At 31.8% G+C, this 18,301-nt stretch overlaps 3 protein-coding genes across 9 annotated transcripts; all 3 read left to right on the forward strand.

The window, feature by feature from the left end:
* The first annotated feature begins 1,178 nt into the window (after window positions 1–1,178).
* Window positions 1,179–2,429, forward strand: LOC115699373 (uncharacterized). The gene has a single exon (XM_061102091.1). The coding sequence runs from the start codon at window positions 1,179–1,181 to the stop codon at window positions 2,178–2,180; it is 1,002 nt and encodes a 333-aa protein (XP_060958074.1). The 3' UTR covers window positions 2,181–2,429.
* LOC115699374 (uncharacterized) lies at window positions 2,103–11,071 on the forward strand. Of its 2 annotated transcripts, XM_030626737.2 has the most exons (3): window positions 2,103–2,239; window positions 3,700–5,548; window positions 10,613–11,071. In XM_030626737.2, exon 2 carries the CDS (start codon window positions 4,507–4,509, stop codon window positions 5,473–5,475), a length of 969 nt encoding a protein of 322 aa, XP_030482597.1. In that variant the 5' UTR covers window positions 2,103–2,239; window positions 3,700–4,506; the 3' UTR covers window positions 5,476–5,548; window positions 10,613–11,071. The 2 variants fall into 2 exon arrangements, with proteins under 2 accessions (XP_030482597.1, XP_030482598.1); XM_030626738.2 differs by lacking the exons at window positions 2,103–2,239; window positions 10,613–11,071 and adding an exon at window positions 6,094–6,216 and having other exon boundaries at window positions 3,431–5,548.
* Window positions 11,072–12,852: 1,781 nt separating this feature from the next.
* LOC115698584 (transcription factor GTE8) lies at window positions 12,853–18,056 on the forward strand. 6 transcript variants are annotated; one of them, XM_030625688.2, is made up of 11 exons: window positions 12,853–13,487; window positions 14,065–15,346; window positions 15,421–15,469; window positions 15,592–15,723; window positions 15,932–15,999; window positions 16,149–16,221; window positions 16,516–16,617; window positions 16,700–16,815; window positions 16,904–16,970; window positions 17,130–17,260; window positions 17,337–18,056. In XM_030625688.2, exons 2-11 carry the CDS (start codon window positions 14,126–14,128, stop codon window positions 17,607–17,609), a joined length of 2,232 nt encoding a protein of 743 aa, XP_030481548.2. In that variant the 5' UTR covers window positions 12,853–13,487; window positions 14,065–14,125; the 3' UTR covers window positions 17,610–18,056. The 6 variants fall into 6 exon arrangements, with proteins under 6 accessions (XP_030481548.2, XP_030481547.2, XP_060958075.1 ...); XM_061102092.1 differs by having other exon boundaries at window positions 12,854–13,487; window positions 15,430–15,469; XM_030625687.2 differs by having other exon boundaries at window positions 12,853–15,346.
* Window positions 18,057–18,301: the final 245 nt, after the last annotated feature.

Genomic DNA, 18,301 nt, shown 5'->3' on the forward strand with positions numbered 1-18,301 from the left:
AATATAGCTAAAATAAGAATGACATTCTAATACTTTAAAATAAAACCAAATAAAATAATAAAATAAAAGTTATTTTCTTTGTATTTCATTTCATTTTATTTTTTTCCAACCAAACGTGACCTAAAAATAATCAATTAGCTTAGAGTTTTCAAGCTGAGTAATTGTTTTATCTCAAAAAGTACATCGTCCATGCTTTTCTTTGTACAAATTATACATAGTTTACTTACCAATTAGCTTTTTATAATAGCAATTTACGAAAATGTTTTAAATTAATCATTATTCTAACTTCTCATGTATATGTTTAAACATGTATGTATGTGTACATCACTATATAACTGGTTGATTAATTAATTAACTAAACTCATTATAATCTTATTTTCAAAAAAAAAAGTCATTATAATCTTTTAGACCAAAACCAAAGAAAAAGCAATAAAGCTAATTCAATTCAGTTCCTCTGTCAATGTCCTCCAGGCCCAGCCACCACGTGTCCTTTATTCAACTAAATAATAGTTTGTTTTTTTAATTTTTTTTCCATTTAAGAAAATTAAACAAAAAATTAAAAATTCCTTCATTTAAATAAGTGGGATCCACTCAACTAAACCAATCAATGAAAAGCACTAGAAGCAAAAATATCCTCCAAGTGAAAACACGCGCAGTAAACAGCGCGTGTTTTAGTAACAGTACATCCAATCCGTCTCCAACCTAATATAGATGTTCTTAACGAATAGAAAATACCCACGTGTCCATATTCTCGAACTTCCTTTTCTTCCACTTCGGTTGGAGGGAAATTATGCTTCGTCCTGCTACAAAGCCCACGTGTCCCTCTTTTTTCGGATTAGTGGACACGTACTTTTCTCTGATTGGTCCAAAGTAAGAACCAATTAACAGACCTCGATTCATAAATCAGGATACGCAAAAAAACACTTTTTTTATGGTGGGCCCCACTCACACACTCAAAATATTAAATTATTTTTAATTTTGGACCAATCAGAATGGAACACTGTCGAAAGTGTAGCCCTAGACACGTGTTGATAGCTCACCTAGCCACCGCGCCAAAGCTATGATTATCGCTCTCAGACAGGGAGATCAGAAAGAAAGATCAGAGAGAGAAAGAAGAAAGAAAAGAAGAGAAAGAAGAAAGAGAAAGAAGAGAAAGAAGAAGATCGCAAGGTCAAGAGATGGAAGGTCGTGATGGATGGCACGTGGCCAGTTTTCAGGCTACTACTACTTCAAATAAGACGATAATCAACCCAGTTATGCTCAGATTCCGACCGATCGCTCCCAAACCGGTTACCGGAGGATCTTACACGGCGGAAAACAACACTTCATCGATTCTCCGACCGAGTAAACGCGTGAAAAGAAAGTACGTTAGGGTTCGAAGAGATATTAATAATAAAAAAGATAAAAACCCTAGGAGATCAAGGGTTACGAATAATAACGGATCTTCTGGACTACAAGAAGAAGAGACCACCACCACCGTCACGCTCCAGCTGTTGCCGGAGAAATCGGACGGTCGAGATTTAAACGGGAGTAAAGGTTGTGGTGCTCCTGGATCTTGGATGTACTGTACGGCCGTACAGGATAATAACGATAATAATAAGCTGATGATGAATGATAATAACTATAACCCTAGAAAGGCCGCCGGTGACGATGAGGTTTTGGATCGGAGGGGTGCGGCGGCGGTGGAGTCGTGGGTGACGGTGGAGAGCGTGACCGACACGTGCATGGATGTACGAGGGTTAGGTTGTACGGACGTGGAGAGAATAAAGAATTTGGAGAAGGACACGTGTCCCGGTTTTGTAACGGACGGTTACTTTAGCAGGGTGGAGTGGGTAAACGGTGCTTTTAAAAAGATGGTTGTTGAGGAAGAGGAGGAGGCGGAGATGTGGTGGCCGGAGGTGGTGGTTTGGCTGGTCGTAGCACCAAATAATAATAATAAATATATAAAAAATAATAATGATAATAATCGTAACAGTATCAGTATCAGTAGGACGGAATTGGGCCTAATGGGCCCGGCGTTCACGTGTCGAGTTAGGGTTCAGTTTAAGAGAGCAAATAATTGTAATTATAAAGAGGTTTGTTCTAAGATAATGCCGTGTGATGTTTATAGAATGGATTGTGGTGGTTTTGCATGGAGGCTCGACGTTAAAGCTGCTCTCAGTTTGGGTTTGGGACTTTGATGATGATTTACCAAAATTAAAGAATAAAGGAGCTTTGTAGCTGTCGACTTTATTTTCAGGTATACATAATTTTTTTTTTAATTTTCTATAAATATTATATGGATGGTATATGAAATGAATATATGTGTAAGTAGGTATTAGATATATATGTGTTATAATACTCTTGTGAGAACCAGAATAATTTTTCTCACTAAACACAAATGATGATGATTTGAAGGGTAAAGAGGGTATTTATAGCTCTCACACAAACGATATGACTCATTTGTTTTTCTATTTTTGGCATAGGTCCCAAAAAGAAAAACAAATAAATAAAAGGTATAGAAGAGAATAAAAATTGGTTTGTAAATATAAATGCAGCTTGGTAAAAATTATAAGGTCTTGTGTGTGTGAATGATAACAGTACAGGACTTGTATAATTGTATCCGTATATATGTGTTAGTGCATAATGGCCAAGATTATTCTTTATATATAAATGATAATAGACCCCATATGTCAATTCTTAATTATAAAGGTGTATCTAATTCGTATCTTAACTAGATTATATTATGTTTCAAGAAAAAACAAAGTAGAAAAATATTTGATATATGTGATAAATTATAGGTGCCTTGAATTTGGCGGATTCTTGAGTTGTAATGAGCCAAACTCAGTTCACTTACTTATTACATATATAAATGTATATTTGTGTATACATTGTATGTTGAGTCATGTTTTTATATCTTATATATGAAAATAAATAATCAAACAAAATTATAAATAGGCTGAGATAGGTACTTGTAATTGATGTGGGCCACCATGTATTAATGTTTCACAAATTAAAACTCTTTTATTGGACTTTATATAAATCTTTTATATATACATGGTTTGTTTAAATAAGTTATGGTTTTCGACTCATCACACTCTCGAAATAAAGCATCATACAGACACAGTAATAGCAAAGTCAACTAAAGTCTATGTCAATGTTTTTCGTATGAATTAAACAAAAAAATATTTAACCAAGGATGAAAAATGTTTGCTTTATTTTCTCTCTCTAAGTACGATAGGTTGTCTGAAAGTGAAAGCATTTTGTCTCAATCTTCAATTCTGTATATACATGTTAACGTTTGCGTGTCATATTTACTTTACACACACATCATCACAATCACAATGAATAATATTACCCAAATTAATATTTAATCGTACAATAGTCAAATTAATTCCAATTCTTTGGTTTTCCACATTAGAAAGAATATGGAATGAGCCGAAATATCGATCATTTCACAAAGAATAAAATTAAAAAAAAAAATAAAAACATGAAAAAAATTTAAAGAATGTAGGATATAAAACTCATACATCGTAATTAAGCTACTGTATAGTTATATATTTCGAGTGGTAAAAATAGCAGGTTTTTTTCTCTCTCTAATAATAAAAAAATAGAATTTTTTTAAAATTATAATATAAATGTATGAGATAAAAAAAAATTAGTGTGAGCTCTCATTATTAACGTTTAAATAATTTTTACTCTAATCGCTAATATCCTCAGGTATTTAGCAACAGTAACAAAAATTGGATAACATTGCTACGTGGCAGTGATTAAAGGATTACTCATTGTGCTCCAAACAAAAAAAAAAGGTCACTTTCACACAGATGACATCAAAAATCTAGACCAAGATCCACATAGTCACAGGCCAACCACGCGTCCTCATTTCACACCCACCAATCACATAAAGGAATTTCAAAGAATAAAGCCATTTCCTTTCCGCTCTTCCACGCGTGTCCTCACTCTCTGTTAATTCCCAACGCTGGCCATCTCTACCTTTATCCGTGTCTTTCACGCGCTCCTTCTTAGAAGATGATGGTTTTTTACCTCATTTGTTTTGAAACTGATTTAGTTGTTCTCTGCTAATAGAATAAAACCACGTGTTATTATATCTCGAACCTTTCCAAAGGCTCTTTCCACTACGCTACGTCCGAGGTCAGAACACGTGTACACCTTCTTTCGGCAGTGCTGGACACCTTCTCGCTTCTGATTGGTTGATAGGTGGGACCATACCCTGAGTTCAATTACGCCGGATTCCACCCCACTCTCTCCTATTATCATCTAATTTCTTTTTCTTTTTCTTTTTAATAATACTGACCAATCGGGTCAAGTCGCTGTTCCCGGGCTATAGTCGGGTAGCCACGTGTCCCTCTCTTACTTCCCACTCACTTAGATTATCGTCAAAACGCTCCATCTCAAAGAAAAAGACTCTGAATGAGAGAGAAAGAGAGAAGAGAAAAAAAAAACAGGTATGGGAGCTAATAAAGCTTTCTAGGTATATTTGCCCTAGGGTTGGTGGCGCACGATAGGATGAACGGTGGACCAGAGGGGTGGAGCATGATAAGATGCGCTGGTGGTGCGCACGATAAGTCAGTGATGAACAGAATAATGCTTAGATTCCGGCCGATTGCACCGAAACCTTCGGGTTCGGGATCGGACGGCACTGGTTTGGGATCTGATCATAATAATAATAGTAAGATCAGCTCCCTTTATTCTAATGGAATGATTAGAAAGAAGAGAAAATACGTTAGGGTTAGAAATAGTGGTTACACGAGAAAGAAAAAGCCAGCCTCGATATCTCGTGAAAATAACGAGAACAACAACAACAACAACAACAACAACAACGGTAGGTTTGATGTTGATGATGATCGTACGGTGATGACGCTGCAACTTTTGCCAGAGAAGATTGATCTGAACCGTTCAGATCTCATCAGTAATAATAACAGTAGTAGTTATTTTGTGGAGAATCATGAGGACCTACCCATGTGGAAAAGATCAGATCAAAGCTACGGTGAGTCAGATCGAAGCAGGGGTACTAATGGTTTGGTGGTTCACACTTGGGTGACGGTTGAGTGCGTGACAGGCACATGCATGGTCGACGATAATCGTGATTTTGGGAGCAGTTATAGTGGTACGGACATGGAGAGTGTGAAGAGGAATCTGGAGAAGGACACGTGTCCTGGTTTTATATCGGACGGTTCAAACAGCGTGTTGTGGGTGAACGCAGCTTTTAAAAGGATGGTTGTGAGGGAAGAAGGTGAGAATAATAATAATGACGGGCTGTTACCGGAGATAAGGGTAGTTTTGGTAATTAAGGAGAAGTTACCGTCCTTTTATTCGAGTCTGACTGGACACGTTAAGCTGCATTATTATTATTATTATGAGAATGAGAAGAACAAGTACTCACGAGTAATAGTTCCTTGTGATTTGTGGAGAATGGACGGTGGAGGATTTGCATGGAGGCTCGACGTTGAAGCTGCCCTCACTTTGGGCCGTTGATCTTTTATAATATCTTTTAATTATAAAGATCTTCCATCTCTTAAGTTTTATCTACAATGAGAACGAAATTCAGGTATATATATAATGAAATACTAATTAACAGTAATTATAATTAAACACTTGCTTATTGGCGCATTTTTTCTTAATTTTGTACTTGTTAACTTGTGAACAAGAAAAAAAAACATAGATATATATGGAATATAAGAAGAGATTTTACTTAGTACTATATATATTAGTGAGTGTGTTCATGGCATTACCTCATTTGTGGATGTGGAATATAGAACCGTGTTTAATTGGTGTTTCTACTTGGGTGAGTACTATAGATTTGCTTTTATTTTTTTTTTTATAACTAGCTTAGGTGTACACTTTATCGATAGAAGCGATTGATATAAGTGATGAGAAAAGTTTACTATTACTGATGATGATAACAATTCGACTTCGACTATGAAAGTTACCTAAACCTTTTGAAAATAGTTACATATATATGCATAAATTGATTACAATACTATAAATATACACTTTTGTCTTTCTACTTTTATATTATTTATAGGCATGGAATGTTGATATATATGCTTACTGATGGAGTGTTTTTCTGGTATTTGTTTTCTTTGTTGGCAGGTACGTACATTATTGGATACTTATTTTGAAGCAAAAAATTTGGGTGGCCCATGTATTATTATTATTTGGATAATATATATATCACATGGTGTCATGTCATTGGTTCATGATATGGTCTATTAACTTATGAACCCATATGGCATTAAATTTTCTGATACATAATGCACAATACAACTCATAACATAAAACTAAAGATAAATATAACAACAATATATTATTGAAAATTTTTATAGAGTAAATTAAATTCATATTATATAACAAAAGAATAAATGAAAATAGTACTATTCAAACAAAACACACACAATACATAAATGAAGATATTATTTTTAAACAAGGGTTGGGGTAGTTTAGCCTTATGTATTTATGAGTCTCGGTTTGTTAATTAGTAAATTAACTTAAAAGATTTACCTCATTTTAGAGGTACTATATATATAGTGTACAAGTACTTAGATTTTTATATCTATATTATATATATGTATTAAATAGGGAGTATATGAAAGGTGTGGTAGACCCTCATGTCTTAGCTAGCTTAAAATGTACATAGCATATCTTAAAGTGTGCATATAATACATTGGTGACTGCAATGGCTTCTTATTAACTACATATTTAATTTATGTGCCTATAGATATATATAAATATATGGATTATATATTTGATTAGATCTGTCCATATAGAATATTATTCTCTTTTATTAGTGTCTTTAGTACTAGTATTTTCTTTCTCTAACTCATGACATGCATGCATGCATTATAAAAAAAAATTACTATAGTCACAATTACTAAGATTTTATGATGACCTAGATATTAATAATTTTTCTTTTTATAAAAAAACTTAAAATTAATACTTTTAATCACATTAAATTTGAGTTGAAAATGGCATAATTGAAATCTCATATAGAGTGAGTTCAAAAAAAAATGTCATATAGAGTAATAGTTGGGACATTCCCAATCATCTTAAAATTATTCACATTATGATGCATGTGTCACTATTTATAGCCACATAATTTTATATTTTTGTGGGACATTTACATTTTAATTGTGTGGCTAATAAACAAGGACACATTGTAGTGACAACAAATTTTTTTTATTTTTATCACAATAAAACATATGACTAAAAGTAAAAAAAAATGTGAGTAATTATAAATAATAATTCTTATGACGTGATTAAAAAGCCCGTGGTTACAGGTATTAGTTACAAATATACAATTTGTTGTGACTAAATGTGTTTTTTAGTTGTGACTAAAACTAAATTAGTGATAATTTTTATACTATGTTTTAGTAACAAGTAACTTTTTATTGTAACTAAAAGCTAGTCGCATTTAATCAAAAAAAATTTATATTGTAACTAAAAAGTTGTTACTAATGAAACATTTTTTTTTAGTGTGTGGATACATGTGTATCCTTAATTAATTAGTACAATATATACACACTAATTATTTAGTTAAGAAAAATTATGTTGCCACGTACTTTTGCCAGCGAGCTTATGCGCCGACAAAAGTAGTTTTTCTTGTAGTGAATTAAGCAAGTTTTGCAGTTCAATTAATACAATTTTTTTTTTTATTATATTTGGTAAAACCAAATTTATATCTGATATTGTGAAAAACTACCCAATTAATTTGATGTAAAGTGTAATTAAAATATTGGAAATTAGTGTATCATACGTACTTGTTAACTTCCCCCTTGTTTTCATATCAAATTTAATATTTTGACAATTATGTCATATGATTATAACAGCATAAATATTTTAATCATTGATTGACTTGGAGTAAATATTATTGTGTGTTGTGAAATCATCTTGTGAAGTTGGTGTTTGTATGGTTTGTTGTTGTTGTTGCTGTTGTTATAGACAAGTATTTCTTTCTAGTATTACTCGAAACATAAAATATAAATATATATATAGATCAATGAATGAAAATTGGGCAGAGTATAATGTCGTATATGAGTTAGCCGCCGCCACGTGGCATTTAAAGAACTTGGCATCACTGGCTAGAAAATAAAAAGGGATATTTATTAGGGTCTTTTTTTTAAAAAAATATATTATTATTATATCCACCCAAAAATATAGTTATAATAATAATAAGAAGAAGATTTTCTTTTTGAAATATTTGAAGAGGTTTTTTAACTATAGGTGTCCCACTAGCTATTATATTTTTACAGTATTGCTCGAATATGTCTTAGGGTGTCTTAACATTTTCATGTATATAATTTTTTTTTTTTTTTTTGAAAAGGTTATATTGGTATAATTTAATAGCGTTATTTATATTTAAATTTAAATGTGTGAAATGTTGATTTTTACGATATTAGATAAACCGAATGAAGATGATAGAAAAAACGATTTACGAATGTTAGAGATATATAGTACACTAGAATTAATAGAATCAAAAACCAATGTGAGGGTACTCTAAATTTTAATGTACTAACCTTAATGACACAACACATAACCCCATATAACATATTGGTGAGACATGCATTGTTTTCTTTTTCCCAACTAACCAAATTATTATAGTTATGAAGAAAGTTGTAAGGATATCCATTCTTTGGATAAAATTTTATTTCTTCTTATGAGAGAATATTGTTCCACATGGATTAAATGTGAAAGTATTGAGCCATATATAAGAAACATGGGCAACTCCACTCATTGCCAATTGGTTTTGAGTTGGAACCCCATGATTCTCAACACTTCTATTTGTTAAAATTTAGTAATATTATTATATTAATGACCTTTTTAATTTCATGTTTAAACATGTTGCCGATTATATTTTTATTTTACTAATATCTACTCTCTAGTCAGTTAAAATTTAGTAATATTATTATATGAATGACCTTTTTTAATTTTATGTTTAAACATGTTGCCGATTATATTTTTATTTTACTCATATCTACTTCCTCTTGTCAGTTAGCCAAAAAAAAAAAAAAAAAATTATATACTCCCTATAGTCACTAGACATACTACTCCCTCTATATAGTCACTACATATATATATTGAGACAAATTGCAATAGAAATTAATTTCTTATTATATTAATTGTTGGAGTAGTTTATATTTTTATATATGACTTAATACTCTACTATTTATTTTATGTGGAACAATATTTACAATATTTAATCATATTAATTAAACTTATAACTGACAAATTAGGAATTTTTATATATTGAATAAGTTTGTATTTAGTTGGAAAAAATAAAAATATAAGACTATAAGTGGGAATAGAAATAGGAATACGATGAATTTTTTAATTTTTTCCCTTATATTGTAAATTTAGTGAAAATTAATTCTTTTCATTTTATTACAATCTCAAAACACAATCTAATTATTATAGTTACTAAATTTATATTCTTAATTACTTAATTATAAATTGAGATGAGATTTATTTGTTGTATATATGTGAATTATTATGATAGGTAGATTTGAACTAAGCAATTTAAATTACGTGAATTTATTATATATATTGCTGATATGTGTCATTATATGTTTTTATATATATCGTAATTTGTAAAAACTGCTGCATAGACACTTTTTTTTTTTTCAAAAAAAATAATTAATCTAGCTAATAATCAATGAAAGTGTTGTTAATCGATCTTTTTAAAGTATATATCGATCGGTTTATATATCTTATATTTTGGGGCTTATTATATAAGCTAGTTTGATAAGGCTATATGTTATGTTTTGTTTTTGTTTTTGATAAGGTGATATATATGTTAATTGGATATATATAAATTTGTCTTGTTATTAATACTATGTATGTCTTTGTCACATAGATATTTTGAATTAAATTTTTTGTCGTGTTTTGTATATATAACTATATAAATAAATAATGGGATCACAAAATATCTTAATTCAACTGTAGCAAACCACTGATTGGCACTAACAAAAGAACAATAACAAACAACCATAATATATATTGCTCAATTAGAATATTAATTACAATATGTTTGCATTTGAAGTGGGAACCTTGAACATTTCTAGCTAGATTTGTTGATATCTTAACAATCTCAGATTTAAAAATAAACTACCTTTATATATATATATATCCATACATACATGATCACTAAAACCAAAATTATAATATATTATTGTAATTTATACTATCATATATGGACCCTTAACACGTACAGTTAGATATATATAGTTTGATCTAGCTAAAGCTTATAGTACTCTCGTTATAATATACATAATTAATTTTAATCAATATTAGTGGAAGTTTTGGAATGTACTTTATATTAATTAGGTTTCTTTAATTAAATGAAATTATATATGTTGATACTCTCTCCATATGAAGATTACGTATCATTTCTTACAAGATTTGAAAATTATATGACCTGTTATTCTATATATATAATATATATATATATGTTCCATCTGTTTAAATAATTTAAAAGGTACATGCATATATGAGTAGATAAGATACGGGCAAGCTTTATAATATGTTTTTAAATTTCTTTATTTATATAATATGATTAATTGCAAGTATATATATATATAAATTATATATAATGTGTAATTGTTCTTGATTGATGAAGGTTTTCTCAAAGAGGAGACTTAATAATTAAATATCATGATGATGAGGGATTTCGAAGAAATTATTGATCGAACTTTGAAGATCAATCTTGTAAGTGTAGATATATTATTATAAATGTATACATATATAATATTATGAAAATTAAGTTATTATAGCTAAGCCAGCTAAGATTGTGGAAGCAAATAACAGCAGAATGATCAGCTAGGGTTGAACTAGTACGAACGTACTCATCAAGTTTAATTTGAAGGTTTTTTTTTTTTTTTTTTTTTTTTTTATGTGGATTATATAAGTACCAAGATTTAATTAATTAGTGATCTGGTACAATTATAATCACAGGCTCTGTAAGGGCGTCTTGAAAAATCTATATGTACGTACGTACGTACTGAATTACTTTGTATTATATAGATGTGTAAGATGTCATGAAGTGTGTATTATTATTATGTATCACTTTTGCTCTATACTCGTTTCTCAATGTTTGAGTTTTTTTTTTCCAAAGGAAATTTGTGTATTTATTTTATCCATATTCGTAGCTAGCTATACTACTATTACATGAAGTAAGTAATGATATTAACAATCAAAATGATATTAACACATAATTTTTTTCTTAAAAAATAAAAGAACCACCGACAAAGAAGAAAAAAATGGTGATATCACAAAAAAATCAAGAGAGAAAGAGAGACATATATATAGAGAGAGAGAGAGAAAGAGAAAGAGGAAAGAAAAAAAAAAACTTCTAGGGCTAGCGGTGGTGGGTCTTCGAGGTTGAGGCACCGTCAGTGCTAGGGCCGGTGGTGGCTGGGCTAAGAGACACCGAGAAAGAGAGAAAGAGAGGAAAATAAGAAAGAAAGAAAGAAAAAACATACCTTATTTTAGTTGAGTAATATAATTGTACACGTGGCTTAGCTTGTTAGAATATTCCTAATGGTAGCATCTTTTAAGGATGCTAAGTAAATTTACACATTATTTAAAAGTATAATATTTTATTTTATCTTTCTTCCACATTATTTTGACATTCTTACTTCTAAAAATACTCTAATATGTAACACTCTTTAAAAATGATATAAAAATACAATTTTGGACCGTGTGTTTTGTAAAAAGTACCAATTAGACCCTTTATTTTGTTAAATAACAAAATAGACCATTTGTTTTGTTAAATAGTAAAAATATAAGCTTGAGCTCACTTTTATCTTTTTAAAATAATCAACTTTAAGATAATTTCTAACACGAACAGATCCAAAAAATGTAACTAGTTTTGTCATAACATATTTAGATCAGATTATTATTAAGTTTTATTATGACAAAAAATCACTTCAGGGTCCTATTTGTACAATTTTAGAAAATACGTGGTCCATTTTGTAATTTAACAAAACAGAAGGTCCAATTGGTAACTTTTGAAAAACACAGGGCTTAAAATGGTATTTACCAATTATAATCTGACACATTATTATTTAATATATATCCTAATTTTTAGCTACAATAACTTTTTAGCTTCAATTTTTTATTAAAAAAAATGAATAACATCAATGCTACAACATAATATCCATGCAAATTTTTAGAATGTCATTTTTTTTCTCTCTAATGGTATAGCATCTCAATATTTTAGCACATAATATGTCTACCTCACCAAGTATTATTTGAAGTTTTACTATTGGAGATGCTCTTAAAGCATCTACAACACTAGCATTTTTAAAGAGAAATGTTAAAAGGTACCCGTGGTGTTTAACACTCTCCTATGTGTTATTATTGCTATTGTTATAATTAAGTATTGAGTCCCATATAGTTTAATGTAATAACTTGTAAAAGTATCGCTAGTGAATCGCAATACCACATGTTTAGAGTTACTATACACTACTAGTATCTAATAACAATACTTTTTTTAAAGTGCTAAAAATATACATATTATTAAAAAAAATGGATTTTTTTTTTATTTTTACAGTTCAAAATAGTTTTTTTTTTCATATTTTTACGGAATTCTACATAGAAACTCCTATTGCAACTAGCGCTGCAACCTAAATTACAACGAAAAATCTTATAGAAATTAAATCCCTATTCTAACTAACCCTGCAAGTTATTTAGAAATCTAAACCGTACATTAAAAAAAAAAAATTAAAAAAACGATATATAAGATAATTCTCTTTAAGAAAATATAATATTTTATTATTTATTTTAATTATAAATATTATAACATTATTTATTTACGTTTAATTACTTTTCAATCTTTACTAACGTACAAGCTACGGAGTCTTACCGTGGATCCTACCAATGCGTTGTACCAGATCGCCGCACCAGTGACATTTCCGCGTCATATGCGTGGACTAAAATATTGACATTGTATGCCTCGTCTCGAGAATCTTCTTACACAGAAATTATATCCTACACTAAATTCCACTGTATCAGATTTAAGCGCCAATGAAATGATTGTGACGCGTAGAATTATAACTAATAAAAGCTGTAATAATTTTATGCTCTTTCAAGATCTAAAGCGTGGCATTTCCATATCCGTTGGATTACCTTGGATTTAATCCAACGGTTAAAACTTAGCCGAACTCGCTCGAGCCGATGGGTTCTTAAATAAAGAGTGTTCAGAACTTCAGAGCCAAATCTTCTTTCTCTCTCTTCTTTTTTCATGGTGTATGCGTTCGAAAGCTCATGATTGAAGGTCGCGATCCGAATTGGGGTTCCAGCTTCTTCAGAGTTCGGATTTATTAGGGTTTTAGTGGCTTGGTACTCTCTCGTTCTTCCGTTCTATCTTTTGCTGGTTTCGTTCGTTTCTGCTGGAATCTCAGGCCCTAAGAACTTTTCTTGGTCGCCAAGTCTTGTGATACTCTTGCGGAACAAAGGTTATAATTCGGTTTGGGCAGCCCGTGCACCCACTGGTAATCAATGGTTTAGTGTTTTTTCTTTATTTCTTGAGTTTTCACAATCTTTTTCTGTGCGTAAAGCTTTCAATTTCATTGATCAACACAGTTTCATAGCCAACCATTTTTTTTTTATTGAACTTCAAAATTCATTTGGGACTTCCTTCTTTCTAAATTTAGGTCCGAATATTTTCATGGCAACATTTTGGAATTAAAGAAATTGATGTTCTTCTGGTGTTTTGTAAATTTGCTCGCACCGTTGTTTTCCAATTTTCCTTTTCTTCACTAAATGAAGAAATTAGTTAAAACATATCGAAAAATACAAATTCTTGATAATTTATTTTTGTTTTTAAATTAAAAAGTTCATTTTTTTTTCTAATTTTTTTGTATAGTTGGTGAAGTTAATGACCAAAGACTATTTTTCTTTCCACTTCTCACTGTCCTCAAAATTTTTAGCCTAGATATTTCATCCTCAAAAGAACCAGTTAAACCCTTTGTGTAGTCCAAGTTTTGAGTTGGGGAATATTAGTAGCTCCATGATTGATACATACGCAGAAATTCTAACTCTGTTGGTGGTGATTATATATCGTTATAGACCATACAAAGTCCACAACAATTGGAAAGGAGCGAATTAGTGCTTTGCTGTGATTTTGGATATGACTGTAACCAAGCCAAATAGGTACCCGGGAAGCTATTTCGGTAATGCCATTCAAACAGCTGGTGAGTCTGAGTTTTCGGGTTACTCAGGACGAATGGACATGGAAATCTCTGCCTCTGAAGCTCCAAGTGCCTTAACAAGGAAGTGCATAAGTTTGAATTCTAATAAAGAGAGAGCCAATTTCTGCATTCCCAATCAAGTTCTTAACTTGTCCAATTTGTCACGAACTGAGAGAAAGGATCTGTTACATAAATTGAAAGAGGATCTTGTACAAACACGAGTAGCTCTGAGGAAACTTGAATTACTTGCCAGGTCTTCTTCCAAGGACATTCTTACCTGTAGCAATGGACAGAATGTGCCAACCATTGGAAAGTCCAGGAAATTCTCAACACCAACTTCTAGCCAGGGAAAGAAGTTGAATGCTGGTGTTAAGAAAGCTGAAACTAATCGGAGTTCTTCTGGGAAGTTTGAATCAACAAAACAGACTTCATTACCAGACACTACATTTGCCATGTTGCTGAAACAATGTGAGGCATTGTTAAAACGATTGATGAATCATAGGTTTGGATGGGCATTTAACAACCCTGTTGATGTAGTGAGTATGAATATTCCGGATTATTTTACTGTTATTAAGCATCCAATGGATTTGGGAACTATAAATAGTAAGATAGCTTCAGGGTCGTACTCAAATCCCATGGAGTTTTATGCTGATGTGAGACTTACTTTCACAAATGCAATGACCTACAATCCTCCTGGAAATCTATACCATACTATGGCTAATAATATCAATAAATATTTTGAAGTTAGGTGGAAAAATATTGAAAAGAATTTGCCGAAATTTGATTCTGAACCATTACCAGCAAATTCGGCCAAAGGTGATGCCTTGGAAATGACTCATCCAGTTTCCCCCTCAAAAAAAAGGAAAATTATGGATATGCAACCGGATGTAAGGTCTGAACCTGCTAAAAGAGTAATGACAGACGAGGAGAAAACCAAAATTGACAATGAATTAAGATATTGGCTGCCTGAGTTGCCTTCAAATATATTAGAGTTCCTACAGCAAAGTAGTTTAAATGGCAGAGACTGTGAAGAGGAAGAGATTGAGATTGATATTGACGAATTCAGTGATGATACTTTGTTCAAGCTGCGTAAGCTTTTAGATGAATTTCTGGAAGAGAAGCAGAAAAAACAGTCGCAAGCTGAACCTTGTGAAATAGAGGTACTTACTATTCACTTTTCATACTAAAATGGTATAATTCTCTTTTTCATAAAATAATTCTAATTCTCTTGTAGCATTTGCAGGACTCAGGGTTGAGCAATTCTTCAATGTCACCTTGCAGAGGTGATGCTCCACTATTTCATTGTATAGTTCTATTTCAAAATTCAGTTTCTAAGCTAGGTTGTATGGACTTTTATATTTCTATTTAGTTTTGACATGTATTGGGATTTTTTTTCTTATTTCAGGAGATGACCCAATTGATGAGGATGTTGATATTGGTGGAGATGAGCCTCCTGTATTAAGCTATCCTCCTGTTGAGATCGAAAAGGATGAAGAGCATAGGATCAGTAAATCTACGAGTCCTAACAAGTTTGGTGGTAATTGTGGCTTTTTATGTTTTGTTATTACCATTATCAGCCAGTGGTTTTTGTTTTCACGTATTTCTTCAAATCCCCTATTTTACCTGAAAATTTTGGACCTATTCTTAATCTTTCTTTAATTTAAGAAGCTATTTGGTCTTTGTTTTGAAAAGCTATTCACAAAACCTAGCGACCGAGTTTCACGTGTACTATTGATAATTCACAGGTGACTCTAGCTGTCCTGAGAGTGAGTGTAATGGTGCTAAGGCGTTAACTTTAGTTAACGAATCTAAGGTATTGGGCACTTGATTTTGTTTCAGATTGCAAATTAAATTTCTTTTTCTCTCATGCTGGATGATTGGTGAGTGATCAAGCTTTTTTTTTTGGCTACTCAATGAGTTGTTGGGGGTAATAGTGAATGATAGTACTGCTGTATTCTTCAGGTGCCAGAAAATGTGGACTCTGGAACCGAATTAGACAAAAAGACAACCATTAGTGATCTCAAAGAAAGACATCGTAAGTTTCCTTGTCTTCTGGAATCCGGTTCTTATTTCTAATCTCATCAATCGAGATAGACAGAATTAATTTGATAGAAAATTGCAATTAGATGAAAATCGTATTTCTACTAATTAAATATCATTGTTTTCAAACAATTTGGCCTGGCATAACATCAAATTGGTTTGTTGCCATTTGAGTTGATTTTAAGAACAGTTTGGCTTTGTCTCCCAACTGTTGCCATTAGTCTCATGTAACATACGTTTTTTTTTTTGGGTTTTATTTTGATTTCTAATTGCATATTTTGTAAATTTGATGTATCTCTGGGTTATGCAGTGACTGATAGTTGCCTGAACCACGTTGAGCAACCTGGTGAGCAAAAGCCAGGCTCTTTTGAACCAGATATCTGCCAAGATGGTAAGCATGAGATTAAGAAAGTAAACGGTTCTGCTATTGGTTTTGGGGTGTTATTTTACTGATCACTCCTTGCAAAATATAGTGGATAGTGGTCCAACTGGGAGGCTGGTCTCCCCTGACAAGCAGTATAGGGTAGCTGTTTTAAAGGATCGGTTCGCTGATACCATTTTAAGAGCACGCGAGAAAACTCTGAATGATGTGGGTTTCAGTTTTTTTTTTAAGCTGTTCATGTTATGGCTTTATTCTCCTCTGTACGTGATCATGTGTGATTTTTGTCTGAAATCAGGGTGATAAAGGGGATCCTGAGAAATTGCGCCGGGAAAGGGAGGCACTTGAATTGCTGCGTAGAAAAGGTTGCAACTGCTTATTAATTTCTGTCTGGTTTCGTGTTTTGTTCACAAAATAAGCATATGCTTTTTGTATCATGTGAGGACAGACTAAGTACAGTGATCAAATAAGTGGAGAACGATGTATGCATTTTATTTATTTTTACTTTGTTAATGTCTGAGCAGAAAAAGCACGGTTACGAGCTGAAGCCCAGGCTGCTGAAGATGCTCGAAGACGAGCTGAATTAGAAGCTGCAGCCGAAATTAAACGGAAGAGGGATATTGAGAGAGAGGCAGCACGGCAGGCATTGCTACAGGTAACTGTTCAAACCTTGTTGCCCAGAGTTGGTCAGTTTTGTATTCTTATTCAAACATTTAATACATTTTTTGCAGATCGAAAAGTCTGTTGAAATTGTTGATACCGCAAAGTTCTTTGAAGATTTAGAAATGCTTAGGAAGAATGCCCCTGCAGAACTGTTACCTATCTCAGTAGATGATACTAGCCCTAATAATGTACTAGATGGCTTAGGTAGCTTCAAGTTAGGGAGTAGTAATGCCTTGGAACAGCTTGGTTTGTTCATGAAGGTGGATGAAGAGGAAGAAGCCGAGCCAGCTTGCGGTACTAATACCATAGATGACTGTATAGAGGAGGGAGAAATTGATTAGGTAAATGATAGACAAGAACATATATTAGTTACACAAAAAGAAAAAAACTTGGCCAAGTTATTTGGTTAATTTTATGGAAAGCAGGAATCAGGGAATCAAAGTTTTCATTTTCCACAAGGTCTGGTTTCCTAATATTGTAATTGAGACATGATAAGCAACCTTAGTAGAAGAGTGTTGTACATACTACATATATATAACTTGGGTTTATTATGGGATTATTCATGTAAAGCCACTAGCCACATTGAGTTGTTTAGAAGTTGGGATTTGGGAATGGGAAGTACAGAATCTTATTGTGGAGCCTTATTTTCTTACCTTTTGTTAGCAAATCTTTTGATCTCAGTGTCAGTAGTATGTGTTGGTCCCTCATCAAAGGAAAGCCAAGGAATGATTTATATATTATGAAAAGGAAAAAAGAAAAAAGAAAAAAAGAGAATGTGTTTATATTTCTTCTCTTTCTCTATCTCCAATTTCTATTATTTATTATTATCATTATTATTTTAACTAATCTTCCTTTCAAAAAAAAAAAACTAGTCTTATAACGTAGAATTAGATTTAAGTATGGTGATGGTGAAAATGACACTAATTATTAAATAATATTAAATAATATAGAAAAGAATATATAATGTGAAATGACTATTGCTCTGTTTGATTCTCTCAATTGGGTCAATTTTGTTCAGCTTCTGGAGTACATG

Source organism: Cannabis sativa, chromosome 8 (assembly GCF_029168945.1).
Source record: "Cannabis sativa cultivar Pink pepper isolate KNU-18-1 chromosome 8, ASM2916894v1, whole genome shotgun sequence".
In the NCBI taxonomy this organism is placed as follows: Eukaryota; Viridiplantae; Streptophyta; class Magnoliopsida; order Rosales; family Cannabaceae; genus Cannabis; species Cannabis sativa.

Coding starts and splice junctions, on each gene's coding strand:
- LOC115699373 (XM_061102091.1), top strand. CDS start 1,179: ATGGAAGGTCGTGATGGATGGCACGTGGCCAGTTTTCAGGCTACTACT.
- LOC115699374 (XM_030626737.2), top strand. CDS start 4,507: ATGAACGGTGGACCAGAGGGGTGGAGCATGATAAGATGCGCTGGTGGT.
- LOC115698584 (XM_030625687.2), top strand. CDS start 14,126: ATGACTGTAACCAAGCCAAATAGGTACCCGGGAAGCTATTTCGGTAAT. Junction 15,470..15,591: donor TTCAATGTCACCTTGCAGAG/GTGATGCTCCAC, acceptor TTCTTATTTCAG/GAGATGACCCAATTGATGAG. Junction 16,971..17,129: donor TGAATTGCTGCGTAGAAAAG/GTTGCAACTGCT, acceptor ATGTCTGAGCAG/AAAAAGCACGGTTACGAGCT.